The sequence below is a fragment of the Lissotriton helveticus genome, chromosome 4_2 (genome assembly GCF_964261635.1).
Source record: "Lissotriton helveticus chromosome 4_2, aLisHel1.1, whole genome shotgun sequence".
NCBI lineage: Eukaryota > Metazoa > Chordata > Amphibia > Caudata > Salamandridae > Lissotriton > Lissotriton helveticus.
In genome coordinates this window covers 5,376,725-5,397,905 of record NC_136064.1, presented here as the reverse complement: position 1 = coordinate 5,397,905, position 21,181 = coordinate 5,376,725, and the positions used below count along the sequence as shown (strand labels likewise).

The window sequence follows — 21,181 nt, the reverse complement described above, 5'->3', positions numbered from 1 at the left end:
AACTAAATCTTCATAGTAATACTTTTACTATGGACTTTGTATTCTGTGAACAGTGTACAGAGTAGAGGTAGGGTGGACAGGTATGTGCCAGGGACTTACTGGAGACCCTGTTACTGTTTGTGTATGCCTGCTCATTTAAAGAATGTCAAACAATGAGGAAATCAGTGCACTTTGTACGCTTAAATCTAAGACGATATGGAGTTACTCCTTTTATTGTAAATTGGTATGTCTCATTATTAATTACTTTTGTGAAAAAACTTTTAAAAACTCTGTTTTTCTTCCTGGTACAATAATGCAAATGGAGCATTTCAGAGAAAGTATTTAGTAAAAAAACATTTCAAGAAGAAATCCAGATTTTTGGTACCTTGCGTTAATATTGACTTTGCAATCAAACTCATTTGGTTGAAATGTGTAATTATAAATTGCATTATTTTTCAGCAATACACCCTCTCTTCTAAGTGGATTTTTTGTTTATTTTTCTAAATTGTTTTTAGCTATACAAGAAAACTTAAACCAACGGCTAGGTTCAACCATTAACATGGCTTTTGATCCTAGCCCAAATTCTAAATCTAAACTTAAATGTAGCTTATGCACCCATTGCCTTTATCCATAACATTGATCTAACCTCAACTGATTGGGTCATTTATAGTTTGTCGAACAAACTCGTTGTTCCCCAACCTGATTTAGAAGTGGGAGAATTGGTGGCATTTCCATGGTGGACCCTCACCGACATCCTATTTGCAAGGGGGCTGCTGCCTCAGAGTGTCAGAAGGCCAGCCCTATTTATGGGAGGTGGTTTGAAGATCTGGTAACAAACAGAACAATGCCAGCTATACACAAGATGAAATCTTCCTGCACACCAGGGCCATTGATTTTATGTTATTCAGAATTAAGTACCTGCTTTTATACATAGCATAACATATTTCTGATCAGTTGACAGTACAGGACCTCTCACTGGCATTTCAGTGTTGCTAGAAGTGCTTCAGTCTCACTTGCTCAAATACATTTGGAAAAACAATCCCTAGGGACAAGGTGAAGAGCTCCTAGTATGGCAGGCGGTCTTCTTCCAGGTAGGTTGGCAGGTGTCCTGCTTCTCTTATAAAGGAACCCCTATGTTCATAGCTGTCATATTACCATAGAAATGACCCTAAGTGTAACATTGAACCTAAGCACAGTCCTGGAACTCCCTGTGGCCATTAAAGCTTACTCTTGATCCATTTCTAATCATGACCCTGAACCTATTTCTGACTGTAACCTTAATCTTCAACTTAACCTTTAACCCCTTCGCTGCGGGGGGTAATTCCCCCGCTGTGCTGGGGGGCTAGGGAGGGGCACGCACAGCGCCCCCATGTTCATGACGAGCTCAGCTCGTCATGAGGCACGGCGCTCCGGTGCTCATGACGAGCTGGGCTCGTCACAGCTGCACCCGTTCCCGTGGAACGCTCAGCACAGCAGGGGAATTATCCCCGCGTGTGAGCGTTCCATGGCTCATGACGAGCTGAGCTTGTCATGAGCACCGGAGCACCGTGCCTCATGACGAGCTCAGCTCGTCATGAGCATGGAAGGTGTTAATCCGACCTAGGGATAACCCTTCCCTTCATGATTACCATTACTCTAACTCCACACTAAGTTGATCTTGACATCTTTACCCTGCCTCTGACTTCAACTTCATTTTTTGCCTTTATCCTGATTCTATTCTTGGCGCTTATCATGGTATTATCCAAACTTATCTCCTAATTTGACCCAAATATTCACCTTAGTGTTTTAATTTGCATGAAATGTATGTCTGAATTGTATTTTCTGATTTTGTTTTTCAATTAAATACTTTTTCTATTAAATATTTTCATTAAAATTGCTTTCATTGAAAAGTATTGAGACAAAATGGCTAGATGCAAATAAAGTGTGGGTATTGTTTTTATATAGTTCGATTCTGTTCTGCATTTCCATTAGGTGGGTTCAATATGTGTATGTGCACTAGAGGGATATTTATAAAATAAAGTTTCGGGCACCTATTTCGATGTCGGTACAAAAGGGGGTGGTAATGGAAGGAGCATCTGAACCAATCAAACATTCACACCCAGTCAAAAGATCTGGGTTTAATCCATCACCGTTCTTTAGCCCAGTCTGCCACCCCAGTTCAGACATGGCTATATGCAAATCAGTCTGACCCTGTGCCTCATGGGAACAGTCCAGCCCGAACTACCAAGCCATGCCTTCCCTGGACCGGAAACAAGCTTCCGAGGACCGGTTTCTGGCATTACAGCCGTCTTCAGCCCGGCTTGCTTGAATCCAGTGGCAAAGTGAGCAAGGGACTCACGTCTGAGCATACCCTGCCACACTTATGGCGACCAAAAGCGGTACAAAAGGGGGTGGTAATGGACGGAGCATCTGAACCAATCAAACACTCACACCCAGTCAAAAGATCTGGGTTTAATCCATCACCGTTCTTTAGCCCACTCTGCCACCCCAGTTCAGACATGGCTATATGCAAATCAGTCTGACCCTGGGCCTCATGGGAACAGTCCAGCCCGAACTACCAAGCCATGCCTTCCCTGGACCGGAAACAAACTTCCGAGGACCGGTTTCTGGCATTTCAGCCGTCTTCAGCCTGCAAACCCGAAAAAATAACAAATTCCCTCATTCAGCATCCCCATGTTTTTGATTTTTTTGTGTGTGTTTATTGTATCATTAAATAGATGACTCAGTGTAAAAGTCAAAACTGAAATCCTCTAAGCTCACCATTAGTATGTCCCATGAGCTGCTATTCTTAGAAGCTGAGATTGACGTGCCAGGGGGAGGGAGGAACTTGCCTCGTATCCCAGTCCGCACGCCAGGGACAGTGAGGCATTTCCACCATATCGCCTAGCTGCTGAAAGTGGCACGCATGGGGTAGAGAGGTACCAGTTGAATGTGCCACTCCTTCCATTGAATGCAATGTGTGAGCGGCAGTGGGGCACCTCCACAGTATCCTACGCTGCCAGCTGATAGTGACGCGCATGGAGAAGGGAGGCAGATGCCCACTGTCCCGCTCCTTGCTGCTGAATCTGATCTACATGGGACGGTGATGCACCAGCTCAGTATCTTACTCGCAACCTGAGAGTGATGGGCATGGAGCAGTGAGGCACATGGCCAGTATCCGACTATGGGCTGCTAAAAGTGGTGTGCAAGGGACAGTGAGGTCACTACCCTTTGTTCTACTCTTGGCTGCTGAATATGAGTTGCAAGGGACAGTGACAAACCTGCACGATGTCCTTCCCCTGGCTGATAAAAGTGACATGCAAGTGGCAGTAACATGCCTGACAGCATACCACACATAGCTGCTGAAAGTGACATGCAAGGGACAGTGAGGTACCTGTTCAATGTCTACACCTGGCTGCTGGCAGTGGCTTGCAAGGGGCAGTGAGGAACCTGCCCAATGTCCTACACCTGGCTGCTGAAACTGACTTTCAAGGGACAGTGAGGAACTTGGGTGCTGAAATTGACTTGCAAAGGACAGTAAAGAATCTGACCAATATCCTATTCCTGGCTGATAAAAGTGACTTGCAAGGGGCAGTGAGGCGCCTGACAGCATCCTACACATAGCTGCTGAAAGTGGCGAGCAAGTGACAATGAGGAACCTGCCCAATGTCCTACACCACAAACAATCAAGGTTGTTATAGAGCGCAGCTAATCGTCTTGTAGGGTCTCAAGGCACTGGGGGGTGGTTTCTGCAGTTTAGTCAAAAATCCAGGTCTTGCGGTCCTTCCTGGATTGAGGCAGTAATTGTGATTGCCTGAGGTGTGGAGAAAGAGATTTCCAGGTCTTTGCTGTGACGTAGGAGAAGGATCTTCCTCCGGCCGTGGTCTTTTGGATCCATGGGATAGTGGCCAGGGTCAGGTTGGCGGAGCGGAGGTGTCTGGTGGGAATGAAGAAGGAGAGGCGGTGGTTGAGGTATTCTGGTCCGATGTTGTGGAGGGCCTTGTAGGTGTGTGTGAGGAGCTTGAAGGTGATTCTTTTGTTGATCTGGAGCCATTGGAGGTTTCTCAGGTGATCAGCAATGTGGCTGCAGCGGGGGATGTCCAGGATAAGTCTCGTAGCGGCATTCTGAATTCTTTGCAATTTCTTTTGGAGCTTTTGGCTGGTGCTGGCATAGAGTGCATTGCCATAGTCCAGTTTGTAGCTCACAAGTGCCTGGGTGAATGGTTCTGGACTCAGTGGGATCCACTTTAAAAAGAATTCAAAGTAGGCGGAGCGTGTGGAAGCAGAAGGATGAGACTACATTGATTTTCGGTGGGTCATTGAGAGCGAGGAGTCAAGGATGTTGCCAAGGTTACATGCATGGTTGGTGGGTGTGGGTGGCTCCCAGCGCTGAGGGCTAACAGGAATTGACCCAGGCATAGGGGGTGGCTCCCAGGATGAGGACTTCGGTTTTGTCGGAGTTAAGTTTGAGGCTTTGTGACTTGCAAGGCGCGACGAGGTGCCTGACAGCATCATACTCATTGCTGCTGAAAGTGACATACAAGGGACAGTGAGGAACCTGCCCTACTCCAGGCTGATAAAGATAACTTTCAGGGAGCAGTGAGGCACCTGACAATATTCAACCCTTCACTGCTAAAGTTTACATATAAGTTTTTTTTTTGCTGTATTTTGCCTGTATCCCCCACATTTCACAATTCTTTTATTGCACCTTATTAATATTAATCTATATCTAGCTATGTTATTGTGTTGCTATATTTGTTTTCTATTTACCTAAACGATTCAATTTAGTCCTCATCACTTCTTATTGTATTGCTATATTTATTTTCAATTTGCCTAAACTATTCAATTTTTTTGACACTTTATTAATCTATGCTTGACTATACTCTTTTATTGCTTTATTTGTCTGTATACACTGTCAATTCATAATTCTCCTATTTGCACCTTAATAATTGATGTTTGGCTATGTTATTGTATTGCTATACTTGTTTTCTATTTGCCTAAACTGTTCAATTTAGTCCTCATCACATCTTATTGTACTGCTATATTTGTTTTATATTTTCCTTAACTACTCGTTTGATAAGATATATCCTTCCTTATGTAATCTTTATGACACTAACTATTATTTATTATTTTTGTCTTACTGCTCCTCATTTGATGCTCTATTTCTCTTGATTACCCACTTTATACTATACTAGGTACTTTACCGTTATCCTTACCTCATAGATTACTGCACTCTCTCTCTCCATATTCTCTGAATCAAGCCACCCCTCCCTCTCACCCTCCCCCACCCCTCGCTCTCCCCCCCCCTGGGACCTCAAACTCACCCATCTCTAAATTTGGCCCTTACTCGTGGTCCATCCTCTACCCCTCCCATCTGTCCAAATATGGCAAAAAAAACTTTAAGCACAAACTTCTCTGCCTCCACCCAGAAACCCTATTTGCCGACCACCATTACAGCCTAACCTCCTCAATTATCACCAATTTCTTCTTCTTCACCAAACGCCCACCCACATGGAAAAGCCTATTTCTGAGTCACCTCCCTATATCAAATTCGCGTAAAATCCCATACGGCCTGAAACTCGTCACCACGCCATCTCCCTCCTTTCCGAGTGAAATAGATATCTCCATCTTCAAATCCGGAAACATTCTCATTCAAGCATCAGAAAATAACCTCGATATCTTTGAACAACACTTTAGCGCTATCTCCCTATCCCTCACACAATCCTTGAACCCCACCCCCTCACCCCCTCACCGCCTCATTCTCACGGCCCATCACCCCCCAACATCTCCCCTGCTCCCTCTTCTCGTCTCCCTGACTCACCCCAAATTTTACAACCTTCTTCTCCCCTCATTCCCCCAACCCTCCTTTCACCCCTGCCTGATTTACCCTCCTCCTCTCCTCCCTCCAACCTCATTACACCCCCCCTCCCTTTGCCCTCTACCACTCAACCCACGGTAACCCCCCTTTCTAATATCACACTCCCTGCTATGCACCTCCCTTCCTATAACTCCATCTTCTCCCCTGCTCCCTCTTCTCGTCTCTCTGATTCATCCCATATTTTACCACCTTCTTCCCTCATTCCCCCCTCACTCCGTTCACCCCTTCAAGATTTACCCTCCTCCTCTCCTCCCTCCAACCTCATTACCCCCCCTCGCTTCGCCTTCTACCACTCACCCCCCGGTAACCCCCCTTTCCAATATCACACTCTCTGCTACGCACCTCCCTTCCTATGACTCCATTTTCACCCCATCTCCAATCTCTCCTCGCCCCCTCACACCACACTCATGCAACCCCCAAACTCCCTTAACTGCCCCCACACCACCTCGAACATTACCCCTCTCTCTCACCCCCTTACTATCCTCAATTACACACAATCTTCCATCTACGCCAATTCTTACTGTCCCCAAACCACCTCCTCTTAACTACTCGCCCAATAGTAATACCTCTCCCACATCCACCTACTATACACTCCCACTCTCCAATAAAGATCCCCCTCCTCAACCTAATCCAATCCACACTCCAACACCCCCTTACAGCGATCCTCTCCTTTCATCCCTCGTTTCAGAACTCTCCTCACTTAGAAACGCTATCTCTCTCCTAACTAATGCCATCACCTCCACGCATACCTATTCTCCGACTCCCTCACAATACACCATATCCCCACTCATTAACAACAATCTCAATCCCAACCCTTCAACCGTCTTCCCCCCTAACATGATTACTAACATCAACAACACTCACCCGCTCACTAACAGCTCCTCCACAAATTCCACACCCGATCAACCTTCGTCAATCATTCCAATCCATAATACCATCACGCCCCACTATCCTCAACTGGATATGTACCTTACAACCTCAGAACTTATAACTCCCACGAACTTACCTTCCGCTCCCTGCTCACCCCCAGCCACTAAGCCACTTCCACTTCAATCTACTTCCACTATGCACCCCACCTATCAATCTACTATCCCTGTTCTCTTAGGTTCAAGCAGATTCCCCCTTCTTACTATATCCCCTAGACCTCCCCAACATCTGAGACCTATCTCCACTCATCAATCTTCTATCCCAGTTCTCCTAGGTACAAGCAGACTCCCCCCTCTTAAGAAATCCCCGAGACCTCCCCAGCATCTGAGAACTATTCCCCCCTGTCCCTCAACTCAACAACCTGACCCCTCTCCCCTACATTGCATGTTGATCAACTGCCGATCCGCCTCCCGCCACGCCACTGAGATTGCAGAAACGATCCTCAGCGAAAACATCGACATAGCATTCCTAACCGAAACCTGGCTCACCGCCCACTCCACTCCGATCCTCGACTTGCTCATTCCCCAGGTTACTCAATCATCAAGAAAGATAGAATCAAGCAAACAGGAGGAGGACTTGCACTAATTTTTAAAACTGAACATAACATCACGCTTGTTGAGTCTCAAGACCCTTCATCCTTTGAATACCTTTGCGCAGATCTCTTTATTCACGACTCCCCCACCACTCGGCTGCACACCATCTACCATCCCCCTGGAAATTGTATCTCTTTTACTGAAGAGATGTCTGACCTCATTATCCAATCCTCTCTATCACACTCTAAGAATATCTTCCTTGGTGACTACAACGTCCACTGGAACAAAATTGATGACCCTGCTATTATCACTTTTAAGAATACCATGGAAATCACCAACATGACCCAACTCTGCCATTCTCCCACTCACAATAAAGGTTCCACCCTAAATGCTATCATAACTAGCAATGATCTAGCCTCCCTCTCTAGTATACTTCCTATCGACTGGTCTGACCATTACCTCATCCTCTTCTACGTGAAGAGACCCACAAATCACCCCGCCCCCATCAGCACCCTACCTAAGAAATCTACACGCAACCTTCACCTTATCCCTCTTGATGAACTGGAATCCACAATTAAAACCTGCTTACTTCGCCTCCCTCTCTCTGACAGTACTAATGACCTAACCAACCATTATAATAACTCTATTCTCCAAGCCCTTGACGAAATTGCCTCAATTAAACTCAAACAACAAAAAAAAACCCTCCCAAATCATGGTTCAACCCTGAACTTAATAATGAAAGACGATCCCTAAGACAATCTGAACGTGTTTGGAGAAATCATCCCACCGATGACAATCTTAATTTGAATTTGAATTTAAAAACATTTATTTAGCGCGCTTATACCCAGCGGTTTCATGGCGCTATAGGAGCTACTGCTAGCAACAGCAGCAAGAGGGGCAGGTTAGGCAGCAAAAGCTCTGGAGAAAAGGAAGGTTTTCAGATTCTTCCGGAACTCCAAATCGGAGGTTGCGGATCTGAGTTACATGGGGAGGGAGTTCCAGAAGACAGGTGCAAGGACCGCAAATTTCGCCCCACCTGCTTTCTTTTTCTTAAAGCGAGGTGTGACCAGGAGTGCCATGTGGGTAGAGCGGAGTTCTCTGCCCGGCAGGTAGGGTTTGATGGCTGAGCATATAAACTCGGGGGCAGTGCCCATCCTAGCCTGGAAGGTGAGGCAACCTAGTTTAAATAAGACCCGCTCCCTCACAGGTAGCCAGTGCAATGATTTCAGCAGTGGGGTTGCTCGATGGAATTTGGGCAGCCCATGGATCAGGCGGGCAGCCTGATTTTGCACTAGCTGCAATCGGTGTATGGCATAGGCCGGTGCGCCGTTATAGATTATGTTCCCATAATCAAGGCGCGAGAGCACCATTGCCATCACAATTATTTTCAGTGCCGGGAGGGAGAAGAAGCGAGATATCTTCCTAATTATCCGGAGGGAAAAAAAGCAAGAGGAAACCACCAAACTGACCTGGGGGTTTACAGATAGTTGGGAATTGAGAAAGATCCCAAGGGTTTTAACTTTAGGAACCGGGAGGGGGGGGACACCAAGTGAAGGGGGCCAAAACGAGGGGGACAAGGGGCTGCAACCACCTCCTGTCAAGACCAGCTCTGTCTTGTCAGGGTTGAGTTTAAGGTGGTTGCAGTTCATCCAATCTTGGATGAATAACATAACGGTTTGAAAATTCTGAACAGAGGAGGGGGAGTGAGAGAGATTAAAAATAAGCTGGAGGTCATCGGCGTAATTAAACACCGTGACCTCGAGCTGCTGCAATGAAAAAATAAGGGGATAGATGTATAAATTAAACAAAAGAGGGGATAAGGAAGAGCCCTGAGGGACGCCGCACTCCACCTTTCGTGAGGAGGCAGTGAAACCAGCGAGATGAACAGCCTGTGCCCTGTCACACAGGAAGGATCTTACCCTCCTCAGAACTGCCAGAGTCCAATACAAAAAACACATCTACAATAAAAAAGCCTCCTTTCTCCGGTCACAACTTGACCAAGTTAAAACCGACCTAAAGAACTCTTTAGCATTGTTAAAAAACAAACCTCCACTGGCCCTCCTAAAATATCTGCCTCTATTGACAAATGCGAAGAAATCGCCAGCTTTTTTAGCAACAAAGTCAATAAGATAGAACTATCCTTCTCCTCCCTCTCCCCTCTCTCCAACCCTCCCACACTCTACACACCCTCCCCAACACCCCTTTATCTCTTTCGTCAACTCTTCCCACTCTCCTCGACCCATCTCTTACCCTTCCTGCTCTCGCGCATTCAGACCTCTCTACTAATAGACTCATAACTAAAAATAATGCTTCTTGGAGTGAATTTAGTCCAGTTTCAGTGTCATCGATCACTAACATCATGACTAAACTCAAACCTTCCTCCCATTCCAAAGATCCTCTTCCCGCCCATTTGGTCCAAGACCTCAAATCTACCATTGCCCCTATTTGGACCAATATCATCAACTCCTCCCTTGCCACTGGTTGCGTCGCAGCCTCCCTTCAGCTTGGTCAAATCTCTCCCATCCTGAAAAACACCTCTTCTGACCCAAATGACCTTAACAACTTACGCCCTATCTCTAACCTTCCTTTCCTCTCTAAAGCCCTAGAAAAATGTGTCCTATCACAACTTGAGAACCATATCCTCGACTTCAATCTCCTTGATGTTTTTCAATCAGGTTTCAGGAAAGGCTGTAGTACAGAAACTGCAAAGTTCAATATCACAGATGACATTCATCGCTCCCTTGACAATGGTGAATCCTCTCTACTGATCCTCCTTGACCTCTCGGCGGCATTTGATACTGTCCATCATCCCACCCTTCTAAACACCCTCAAAGATCGATTTGGCTTGGAAGGCACTGTACACAAATGGTTCTGCTCATTCCTTCAAACAGATCACAGCAAATCAAACTTAGCCACTTCCTCTCTAATCCTCAACCTGTCTCACTCGCGGTCCCTCAAGGATCCATGCTCTCCCCAACCCTTTTCAACCTTTTCATGGAACCGCTCACCCTCATTCTCAAAGAAGCTAAAATTAGTTACCACCTCTACGCCGACGATACCCAATTATACTACAAGATCAAATCCCACAACGACATCCTTCACCTCAACGACACCCTAACTAAAGTACAAGCCTGGTTCCATCTAAACCATCTCAAACTGAACCCCAAAAAAACAGAAATCATTCTTTTCACCCCCAAAAACAATACCCTTCCCATCCAAATCTGGATCAATGATATCAAAGCTCTCAATTGCTCCCTCTCCACCTCTAACTCTGTTAAATCACTTGGCATCAGCATCGACCAGAATCTCAACCTCATCCCCCACATCAATAATGCCGCCAAAAGTGCTCTTTTCACCCTTCTCCACCTCAAGAAACTCAAACCTTTCATTCCAGCTGATGATTTCAAAATCGTTGTCCAATCGCTAGTCCTCTCCAGGATTGACTATCCTAACGCCACCCTTGCCGGCACTCCTAAAACCCATCTTGCACCGATTAAATCTGTCCTCAATCCAGCTGCCCGACTCATCTCTGACTGTAAAAGATTTGACCACATATCGCCTGTCCTCAAAAATCCTAATTGGCTCCCAATTGAAGGAAGATCCTCTTACAAGATTGCCTGTATCACCCACAAAGCTCTTCATCAAAACACCCCCGCATACCTTGCAACCAAACTAAAAAAAGCAGGCTGCACCAGGTCCCTGAGAAGCACCGACTCCCTCCTCCTGATCCCACCTAGACTTAATTGTCAAAAAACTCAATCCCGTGCATTCTCTGGTAATGCTCGTACCATTTGGAACTCACTCCCCCAAAACCTTCGCTGCAACCCCTCTTACTCTCTTTTCAAAAAAGAACTCAAACTACTTCTCCACAGCATATATTGGGGTACCTAACATGTCCACTCTCTCTACTCTTATACCCTCCCCCCACCTTGTCTGAATTCAACATCTTCTCCCCTGTTAACTGTTTCGCCTATTTTTAATTTGTACCTGTCTCTTACTCCCCCACCTTATCATATACTTTTTGCAAACTGTATCCCGTTGCTAATTCCGCATATATTGCTATTTTATCCTATTGTGTCTAACTCTGTTGTAAAGCGCTCTGATACTCCAGGGTCCAGCAGCGCTATATAAAACCCTTGAAAGAAATAAATAAATAATAAATAAGTAACAGTGAGGTAGTTAAATGCTCCATTCATAATTGTGACGGGCAAAACTGCATTGTATCCTAGTTTTTCTTATTCACAATTAATTGATTGAAAATATTGCCGGTGTATTGGAGGAGAAAGCAGACAAAGGAGTAGTCTTGTGTTTATTGATAAACTATGGCTGGGTAGCATTTATCCACTGTAAAGCATAGATGACAGGAGAGGCAGAGTCTTAACTGAAAATATGAAAATTATGTCTGCATTACTAGATTCTTGTAGCATCTATTTTGACTTTGGCATTGTAGTTTACTGTCTTTGCTTATTTCTTTTTCCAATAGCACAGGTGTTTTATTTTTTCTTCTATTTATTTATTTCACTTTTTTTCTTTAGGCCTGGGCATTAAATTCCATTCCGCTCACGGAGTTTTTCCCACTCTACGTTCCGCATAGCGTGCAGAGTTCGGAAACGGTTTTTTCCTCGCTCACGTTTGCCAACATTAAGTTGGCGAGCAAGGAAAATCTTACTCCAGACCACCTCCCGGCGAGATTTCTCAATGCGGGCAGTCCCGGATGGCCGGTACCGCTTGTGTTGAGAAACCTTCCGTTCGTGTAGATGAAGTTGCTGCTCTAGCAGAAAATCTACTAGAGTGGCATAAAGAAGCAGTGCCCTCTTGCACTGCTCATGGAGCCATTCACATTGATTTTCCAGCGTACTATCTTTTTGGCTCTATTGTATGCTGTTTCATTCTCGGTTGTCTTAGTGCCTAGATACCCCCGGGTGATAGCCACGCTCTAGAACTTCTATTTTCATTTCATTACACTTGATACTTGATAAAGCCAAAGACACAGTGTGAAATTGCCTGATTTGTCACTTTACTCAGCTGAGACTAATTGATCCTTTTTTCCTCTCAGGTGTCACCTACCCGAAGACCGTACCTCCTGCCTACCCACCACCCCAGGAACCAGGGACAATACATGGACAATACATGGTAACGGATGGATTCACCCAAGCCCAGGTCTTCGAGTTCAACGAACCCAAACGAAGCCAGTCCCCGTTCTGGCAAAACTTCAGCAGGTTAACGCCATTCAAAAAATAATATATAGATATATAGATATATATATATTGAGAGGAGAATTTAAAAATAAAAAAGAAAATTATATTTATAGATGGACCTTTTTTTCGGAGAAGCACTGTTGCAACTAAAATACGGAAGGACCAAAAAAAAAAACCAAACAAACAAAAACTATTTTCGTCGTCGCTGTTTATTTTTTTGTTTTTCCTGTTGGAAAAGTGATAAGTCAACCCGGGAACTCAGAAGCTTAAAGGACTTCAAAAACATCTGCTGCCCTGTTAGAGTGCTCTTTGGTTTGTCTTTTTTATTTAGTTTCCTGGATACCAACTTCATTCAGCTCATTTTGACTCTTCCCCTGGATTCCCTTTTACTTGAGTTTTGAGTTTTTGGTGCTCTACTGAACTTCTACACACACGCCACATCATTTGAGAGTTATTTTGGAGGTTTGAATTTTGCCTTCTCCAAAAGGGGAAGCGAGAAGATACATGGGAGTGAGAGATGGGCTTAGGTTTCTGATACTCCTTCCATGGGGACAAACAAGCAAGAAAACCTCTTGGACATTCAAGGCCTTGGGACAGGCGAATCCGCATTTCTCTGTTTTCAATCGTGTCAGTCCGAGTGTGCTCTGTAGTGCACTGTGATACTGCTAAGTACTGTACTTCTCTTGCTTTTACTGTTTTTTAGATGTTCTTGGGAAAACAGGGGGTGTCAAATCTTTATTCTGTGACAGGTTGTTTCTACTTCTGTTCGAACGATTGGTGGCATATTCTAGAAGACCAACTTTTTCTTCATCACACGACATCCTGGAGTAAATTGAGATTCGCCAGACCTCCCAATATGGATTTTTAGGAGACCTTAAAGAGAATTCTCCTTTCTGCAACAAGCACTCTAAGTTATTTTTAAACAATGTTTTATTCCAATTCTTTATTTTTTTCTAGCAAAATGTAATATTTACTGATGTTGAAAAGACTGCCATGCCATACAAAACTGCCCTCTCCTGCACAATATCTATCTAGACCAGGCCTGTCTTTATTGTTTCCCTTGAAAGTCCTGCCTGCTTGTTCCTTGTTGTTAGGGCCATGGAGGAATTAGCTGATAGGGAGCAATGATAGGTTTAGTTCTCCAATTCAAGGAGGTACAGCTGATTGTGCCCTAAGAGAAGAAACTAACATTGGAGAGCCTGTTTTCCTAACACAGTGAAATTCATTCCCAGAGGTAAATGGCTACACCACCTGTACATCAACTCTGTCACCTCAAATAACAAGCAAAACCCTGCTCAGGGCATGAAGGCAACAGTACTACCAAAATGTGGTAAGGTTGATAAATGTAAGCGTCTTAGACCCGATTCAACACAGAGGAAGTCGTCAAGAAAATGTTTTCTTCCTGGTGAAACTTTTTTTAAACTAAGTCACAACACTATCACCATTAGGAGACCATCCCAAGTTCCATGCCTTACTGCATGGAAGCTTTGTTCCTTTTTCCTGGTCACCAGGCAAAATCTATTTGTTCTATTGTCGTTACGCACAACATTTTAATGTCATCCTACTGATTTTTTCCTACTGTTATGTTGCTTTCTGGATGAAGAGTGAACACCTTGTATTTGGCGGCAGCGGCGGCAACCCCTCACATAATGTTTAAAAATCACCCTCAATGACAGTGCTTTTCTGATGTGTAGGTCATTGTCATATTGTACATCACAAAGAGCGGGCACGCTGTACCGATGAAGAAGAGCACAAAAGCCTGGCACCAAGGTCTTTAATGGTGGCATAAACCAGAGAGAACAAGTAAAGTACCTGGAGCATCTTCCTGAATGTCTCTCAAAAGCTGCTCAAAATCCAGCAATTCTGTATCCAGCAATTCTGTATGTTCCCTAAAGCTTGCCAAGTATCACAGAAGTTGGATCTCCCAATGCTACGGCTAACGGGGACCAGATTGGTGCTGATGTGTATACCTAGACATACATCTAATGCTACAAGCCTTTTGAAACATCGGATTATTTTGTTTTAAAGCGACAGGGAAATTTATAATTAAGCCTGAAATTTGGGAAGGTGGGTGCTGTGGTCCGCGTCCCATTGTCTCTTTGATGTAGAGTTGTTCCAAGTCTTACACCCATGAGATCAAACATGCTGGTGTGAGGGGGTAACATAGCCTTACCTGCACCTAGTCAGGCATAAAGCATCCTGCCTGTCAAGGTTATTTCTAAATCCCACAGGGTTTGGGAAGAAGCAATCTATGGCTCATTGGAGGTCGTCAGCTAGATGTGCAAAGAAATGTACCTGCATTCTCTTTAGAATAAGTTTTCTTGATAGCTCCTAAAAGGCAGTTTACATAGACCTATTCACAAGGTCTCCTGTTGACATGGGCTCATCGATTTTAAAGCTAGATTACACCCTCTCCCCACCTGCTAAGTATTAAACATAAGTCAATTTTCATGCAGAATTGGGGTCCCCAGACCATTTTTTAAAACACTGCTATATGACGTCACATATTATATCCACTCTGCATGTTAGACCTCTCTAGGGTGTAAAGGCTCGCTGGGTGGGATGGTTGATCATTAAAAATGCAAAGTCTTATTTTTAAAGTTTATCTTTGTTAAAAGGTTGCATTGGTGCCTCTAGGTGGTGACTCTGAAGGCTGCATGGCATGCAGCACGTTTTTGGTTTACTACTGAGTAGGCCATGGGAAAACAGGAAGACTAGAGGGAACTCTAGGAGGGAAAAATATCCTCATGTTCTAATGAGGATATGGTATTATTTGACTGATCCACCATGTCCTGGGATACTCCCATCATGCATCTGTGCTGGAAGATGACACTATCATCGCCATCGCTCTATTTCTTGTTCTCAACATAAATCAAATGAAAATTACATTTGTAAAGCGCACTACTACCCTGGGGTGTCTAGGAGCTACATAGTCATGCAAACATTCCAAGCGTCCATGCACTTTATTGCGCTAGCCTTGCAAAGGGCAGTGCACAGAGGACCATTGATGCCAAACTCAAGGCAAGGGCCACTTCTAGCCTTTAGTGGTATGGTGCAACAAACATAATTTCGCCAAAAGGTTACTGGCTCCCACCCCAAACTTTTGACAATGGGAAGGGCCAAAACAGAAGCTCAAACTTGCATAGTTGCCAACAACAGGGTATTATGTATAATCCAAAGTTAGGGAACTCATGTGCCCTCTAAATCGAATATTTATACTCCAGCCACTTTTAGGTCACGTAGATATAAGCTAGTCTGCAGAAAAATAAATTCTGGTTCTGTTTTCACCTAGAAGAACACTAGCCTCTTGAAGCTGCCTGCAGTAGTCCCCTGGCCAGGAATACACACAAACTCCTTTTTTTATGGCATTATATTAACCACCGCTCTTAATTCCTTTTCAAGACATGCACATGTTTCAGACTGGGTCTGTGGCTGCGGCTTTTATTCATTTGAAACTTTCAAAAACGTAGAATTAAATTTAAAAAATCTGAACCTCCAGTCTTACAGTTTGTAAAATACACATACATACGTGCACACTAGTTGTCTTTTAAATAAACTCTAAATAGTTATATATTCAAATATATATATGATCTCTCTGCTTCCCTAAAACTGAGTAAAGTAGTGGATATATTTTGTGAAAAGAATTGGGGTATATTTGTTTAAGGTTTCTGCTCGCAAAATGTAGCGTCTATTTACTATACATTGAAAAAGCCCACAAGCACAGCACAACATTGCGTTGCACCACATGAGCACATGCGCAAAGGCTGGTAAATATACCTGTTAGTGTTCTGCTATTGCACAAGGTCATTGTGTACCTAAAAGCTCCTCTAACAGTTGCCCTGCAAAAAAAAAAAAAATGTGCATACATCTTCAGCTTATCTGGATTTGATTAGAGTGAGTGTAATCTCTAAATGTGAAACAAAAACTTTGTTCAAGGGAAGAAAAAGGCAAACCGGGAAATTTCGCATACGTTGCAAAAGACTAAAACAGCTTTTGATTCTGTATTCGATAATTAGGTTATTTGCTTCTAATCAGCAAAAAGTAATGTCCATTTAAAAATATTGATTGCCTTGAAAGTGGTGGTGACTTTTCAGTAACAAAACATCTCCCCAAGGTTTGATGCAGTTCCTGAACAGGTGCTAAATAAACATGGCCAGGCATGTGGTGGGGAAGAAGCCACAGTGTGTGAAAAGGGACCGACAAATCACTTGACAATGGAAAGTTGCAGTGCAGCTCTCAGCCTTTGCCAAGTTAAGATGATACTTCATGACCAAACTTTTATTTTAATAGGCAGCTATCAAAAGTCATTGTGTCAACTTAGCCTCTTGTGGCATGCACTGACCCTTTGTCTAGTGGACTGTGGTGGTAGGCCCTCACTAGCAGTGCAGCCAGGCGAGGAAATGAAAGATGGGTACAGCTCTTCAGGAAGGTGGCGAGGACCACTGTGTATGTCGTCACATACCCAAGATCCAGTTTGAAAAACGACACTGTCAACTAAACCCATAAGAACATAATGTAGTGTCATTATGGCACTCTTCTAGACAAAGTGCCATTTGCCAGATTTAGCTGCAGCACATAGGCTATGCTGGTCTAATGCAGAAGAAACACAATTGATGGATGGAATGCAGAGTAAAATCAAACATTCACCCTCAGTCAAGAGATATGGGTTAAATCCATTGGTCTTTTGCTCACCATGCCACCTCGGTTTAGAAGCAAATCAGTCTTGACCCTGCACCTCATAAGAACAGTCCAGCCCCTACTGCCAAGCCAGGTCCTCCCTGATCCAGAAACAAACATCCTGGGACCAGTTCCAGGGTATCACTCTTCATCAACCAGGCTAGCTTGAATCCAGTGGCACTGTGAGCCTGGACCCACATCTGGACATACCTGGCATTCTTAGGGCGAGAAAGCAAAAGACACACCATCTCTGGTCTAATGCAGGGTTTTGCGAGTCTTAATCAGCTCGGAATGCAGACCAACTTATCAGGGACTATAAACTACTTACACAAACAAAAGGATCGAACTCTCTCTCCACTCTTATTGAGACTTGAGAGGTTCCCTGCACCAACATTAGGATCAGTGACAATTGTATCTACACACTGCACAACCCACTTAGACTAACATGAATCTTTGTGACCTCATCCTTCTTCTGTAAACTCAGTCCTGATTGGGTAAATCTCTAAAATGTGACAAGGGGCCCGTGCCTCTCATATCTCAGCTATTTGTTGGCCTTGGGCTGAGTGGCCCTGGAGGGTTGGCCCACCACCGGGTGCCACAAGGACTGCGTCACACCTCTGGCTTGATGCAAAACCGAAGGATCAATTCACTAAGCATTTTACCCACCTTAGATTTAAAAAAGTGGAATCAAAATTAAAAATCACAAGCCTAATTTAAAAAAATCATCCTAAATTGGCTTTTATATTTAGAGAGTGTAATTCCAAATGCAAAGTTTTGCTAGGTAGTGTAGTGAGATTGCTACATTATTAGGTTTAAGGTTGGGTAAGGTGGTTGGACCAAGATCGATGATCACGCACAAACTCATATGCTTGTGGTTATTCGCATGCCCCCTACAGGTAGTTTCCTACCATGAAAACAGCTACTGGTATTTTTAAAAGGATTAGGGAGTACTTCCTGCATTAGAGGGAGGAATTGACTATTTAAGGGGTGCACGGTAAGGGGTTTCCATATTGGAAATACAGAAATAGTTACATAGGCCTAGGGGCAGTGACACTGGTGGTCAAAAGCATTGTAGTAAATTCTCAAAAAGAAAAATTAGGGTAATGCTTGCTTGTACAGTCTACATTGCTTTGTTTCCCCATAAAGAAAAAAATGTAGTTGGGGGGATTCACCATCTTGTACAAGGCAGAATAGTCCTTCAGGAGCATTAGCAGCTTTAATTATTGCTTTTTACAGATGTGTCATCATTTATAGTTTCTGACAAACAGACAAGTTTACCAGTCACACATATGTTGTTGAATCTTTTGATCCGGCGAGCAAGAAGCACAGTCCCCAAACAAAAACATAGTTATGTGTTGAGCGTAGCTTCTTGTACAATCGTGACGCCCAATGCCTACTTGAAGTTGGATGGTAAGTACTTGCTTACAATCGGGTTTAAGCTGAATAGATAGCAAAGATCTAACACAAATGGAGTTTGTTTAGCTTGGGGTGGGGATAGATCTGTGATCATTGTTCCGAAGTTACAGACTGCACTTCATATACTATCCTTAACTTCCTGATGGCACAAGAGGGAGGCAGGGTTGAACAACAGTGTGTCCATCATAGTCCCCCGACCCTTCACATACACATCGGGTCCGTAAGAACCACTGTTTCTGCCACTCCTTTCCTGTCCTTTACTCCTGAGCGTGAGGGAAACTTCCAATCTTCCAAACAGTGTGAAGCTATCCAGGCAATGAGGAATGAGCGTGGGGTGTCCACCCAAACGTACCCCTTCTTTTTGTTGCAATAGACTCAAAAGTTGAAACTTCTTTATGCACAGAACCAAAATTAAGTACAGGACCTCCAAGACCTATACACTTCAATGCAAAGTTGTTGGAAAGCAGATGCAGGCATTTGTTTGAGAACCTTGGGTTAAACTCCACAACTGTGTCCCGAAGACAACTTAAGGGGTTAGGAATACAGGGTAACAAGCCATCTCACAGTACAAGGAGGAGCCGGTGACAATGTGTCCCATGTTTACTACCTACACAAGTGAGAGGGGTATGGTCCAGGCACCTTTTTGACAACTCCTGAGGTATGATCGATTTGTCCAACAGAAAAGAGGATTCGGCGAGCATCAGTGAAGCATACTGAACTTCCGCATTCAAGGCAGTAGAGACACACCAAATGATGATGAAGAAACAAGAATAACATAGAGAGCGCAAGATACGCGCATTCAGTAATCAGTATCATTTTCACCAAATTTCCAAGGCTCATAGAGTACAGACTGTACTGCACAAAAACTTCTAGAACCACTTCTCCTTTGGCCTAGAAAACTCAAGAGCTCTGAAACCAGGTGCAAAAGACTATGGAAGAAGTACACAAAACCTTCCCAATAAAACAACAAGCTGGGTGCATCATATATTTGTAAATACAGTAATACATAGAAGAAACTATTTGAAATGGTTTGTTTAGGTTATGGATGTGCACACAACACCCCATCGCAATGCTAATTAATTATAGTACACTGTTGTGCTTTGGAAGCTTTTTTTTATTTACTATTTTTGGTTATATTTATGCTCTTTTTTATTGCAGCTACATTTTCAGGGAAAGACATGTAATATTTAGTAGCTATTGTAAGTTCTGCATGCTAACACAACGGTTATTTTCATTGAGAAGAAGGACAGGACGGGCTCATTTGGTAATCTGAAAAGGCAATCTCTCAGCGACTTGTGTCAAAAAAGAAATAAAAGAGATGGTATTGATTTGTAGACTGAAGCTAAATACTTGATTTCTCAGTGGGTTTACTAGAAGTATGCAGAAATGTCCCTGGTTACCCAGCTGCTCCACACTTGCCAAATCTTTTTTTTTTTTTGTACTATTCAGTTGTTGGACACAGTCAAAAAAAGTGTTACAAAGTTGTGTGTAAAATTAAAAAGTGTTTTAAAAAAAGTGTTGTAAGAAAACACCGAGCCTTACGAAAAAAATATTTATGGAGTTAAATAAAATAGCAAATGGAAAAGGCGTTTTTAAAGTATTTTTAAATCCTTTTACAACAGTAAAATAGCCAGTGTTCTCTATCCGGGGGTGCAAAGCATTTCCGGGTTGTCATGTTTGCGGAAGGAATCATGTGCACTTTCTTTGCACTTAGTGCATCTTTCTCCATTCGAATTGATGGGAGCCCCAAACACTGTGTTTTTCAAAGGACATGCAAGTTGGGTTTATGTCAGCACTGCGTTTTTATGGTTCTAACTTTCCTGGTGAAAATAATGCTCCAAGTTAGTCCAATAAAAAGGGTATCCCATGCCAATTGTTTGTGACTTTTCTTTGTGGTTAAACAACCAACACACTTATGGCATGATAACACAAAACCTCACCTAAATTATTAATTGTGGCAACAAGGCATACTGGAAACATGACTCATTTATATTAGTATTGAATTTTCAGGGTTTTACCATTCTTTACTTTACTGTATAAGCTTTTTATTAAAAACAATGAGATGACACTGAAAACACTTGGCACCCTAAGTTATATTAAAAAAATAGGCTAGGAATACAGAAACAGTATCACTTATCAAGATGATGACTAAAGACCCATTCTGTTGATTGGGTTCTGACTCATAGGAAAGTTGTTAAAGGAGATTCCATATAAAATTACAATGAAGCTATGTAAGTCCTACTCGGATCTCTTGGTGGACCTTTCAGGAGAGAGAGAAGATACAATTGCTAGTAGAGTGGCAGTCATTAGACACGAGTAGAGACTGCCGTACTATTTCCATAGCAGACAGTGTTTTCCTGGTTGATGTCCTACTGCCGAGAACATATGTTGTTGCTCATCCATAAGAAGTGTCAAGTATTTGCTAAAATTACAAAGTCAAAAGGTTCTCACTAAGAATGTTTGTTTTTACTTCTGATGTTTTCAGAAATAGCAATACTCTAAGTATTAAAAAACCTACCCGCCAAAAGTGTTACTTGAGAGTATGAAAAACATTCCTTCACACAATTAATGTTGGTTAATTAACTCACCCCATT

The 21,181-nt window shown here is 43.3% G+C and overlaps 1 protein-coding gene across 1 annotated transcript in view; it reads left to right on the top strand.

The window, feature by feature from the left end:
• ARHGEF9 (Cdc42 guanine nucleotide exchange factor 9) overlaps nucleotides 1-20,460 on the top strand; it is a 231,909-nt gene extending 211,449 nt beyond the window's left edge. Inside the window, exon 9 of the mRNA XM_078640104.1 lies at nucleotides 12,353-20,460. Coding sequence (XP_078496230.1) covers nucleotides 12,353-12,537 — 185 coding nt within the window. The 3' untranslated portion in view covers nucleotides 12,538-20,460. The remainder of the gene's footprint in view (nucleotides 1-12,352) is intronic.
• The last annotated feature ends 721 nt before the right edge of the window (nucleotides 20,461-21,181 follow it).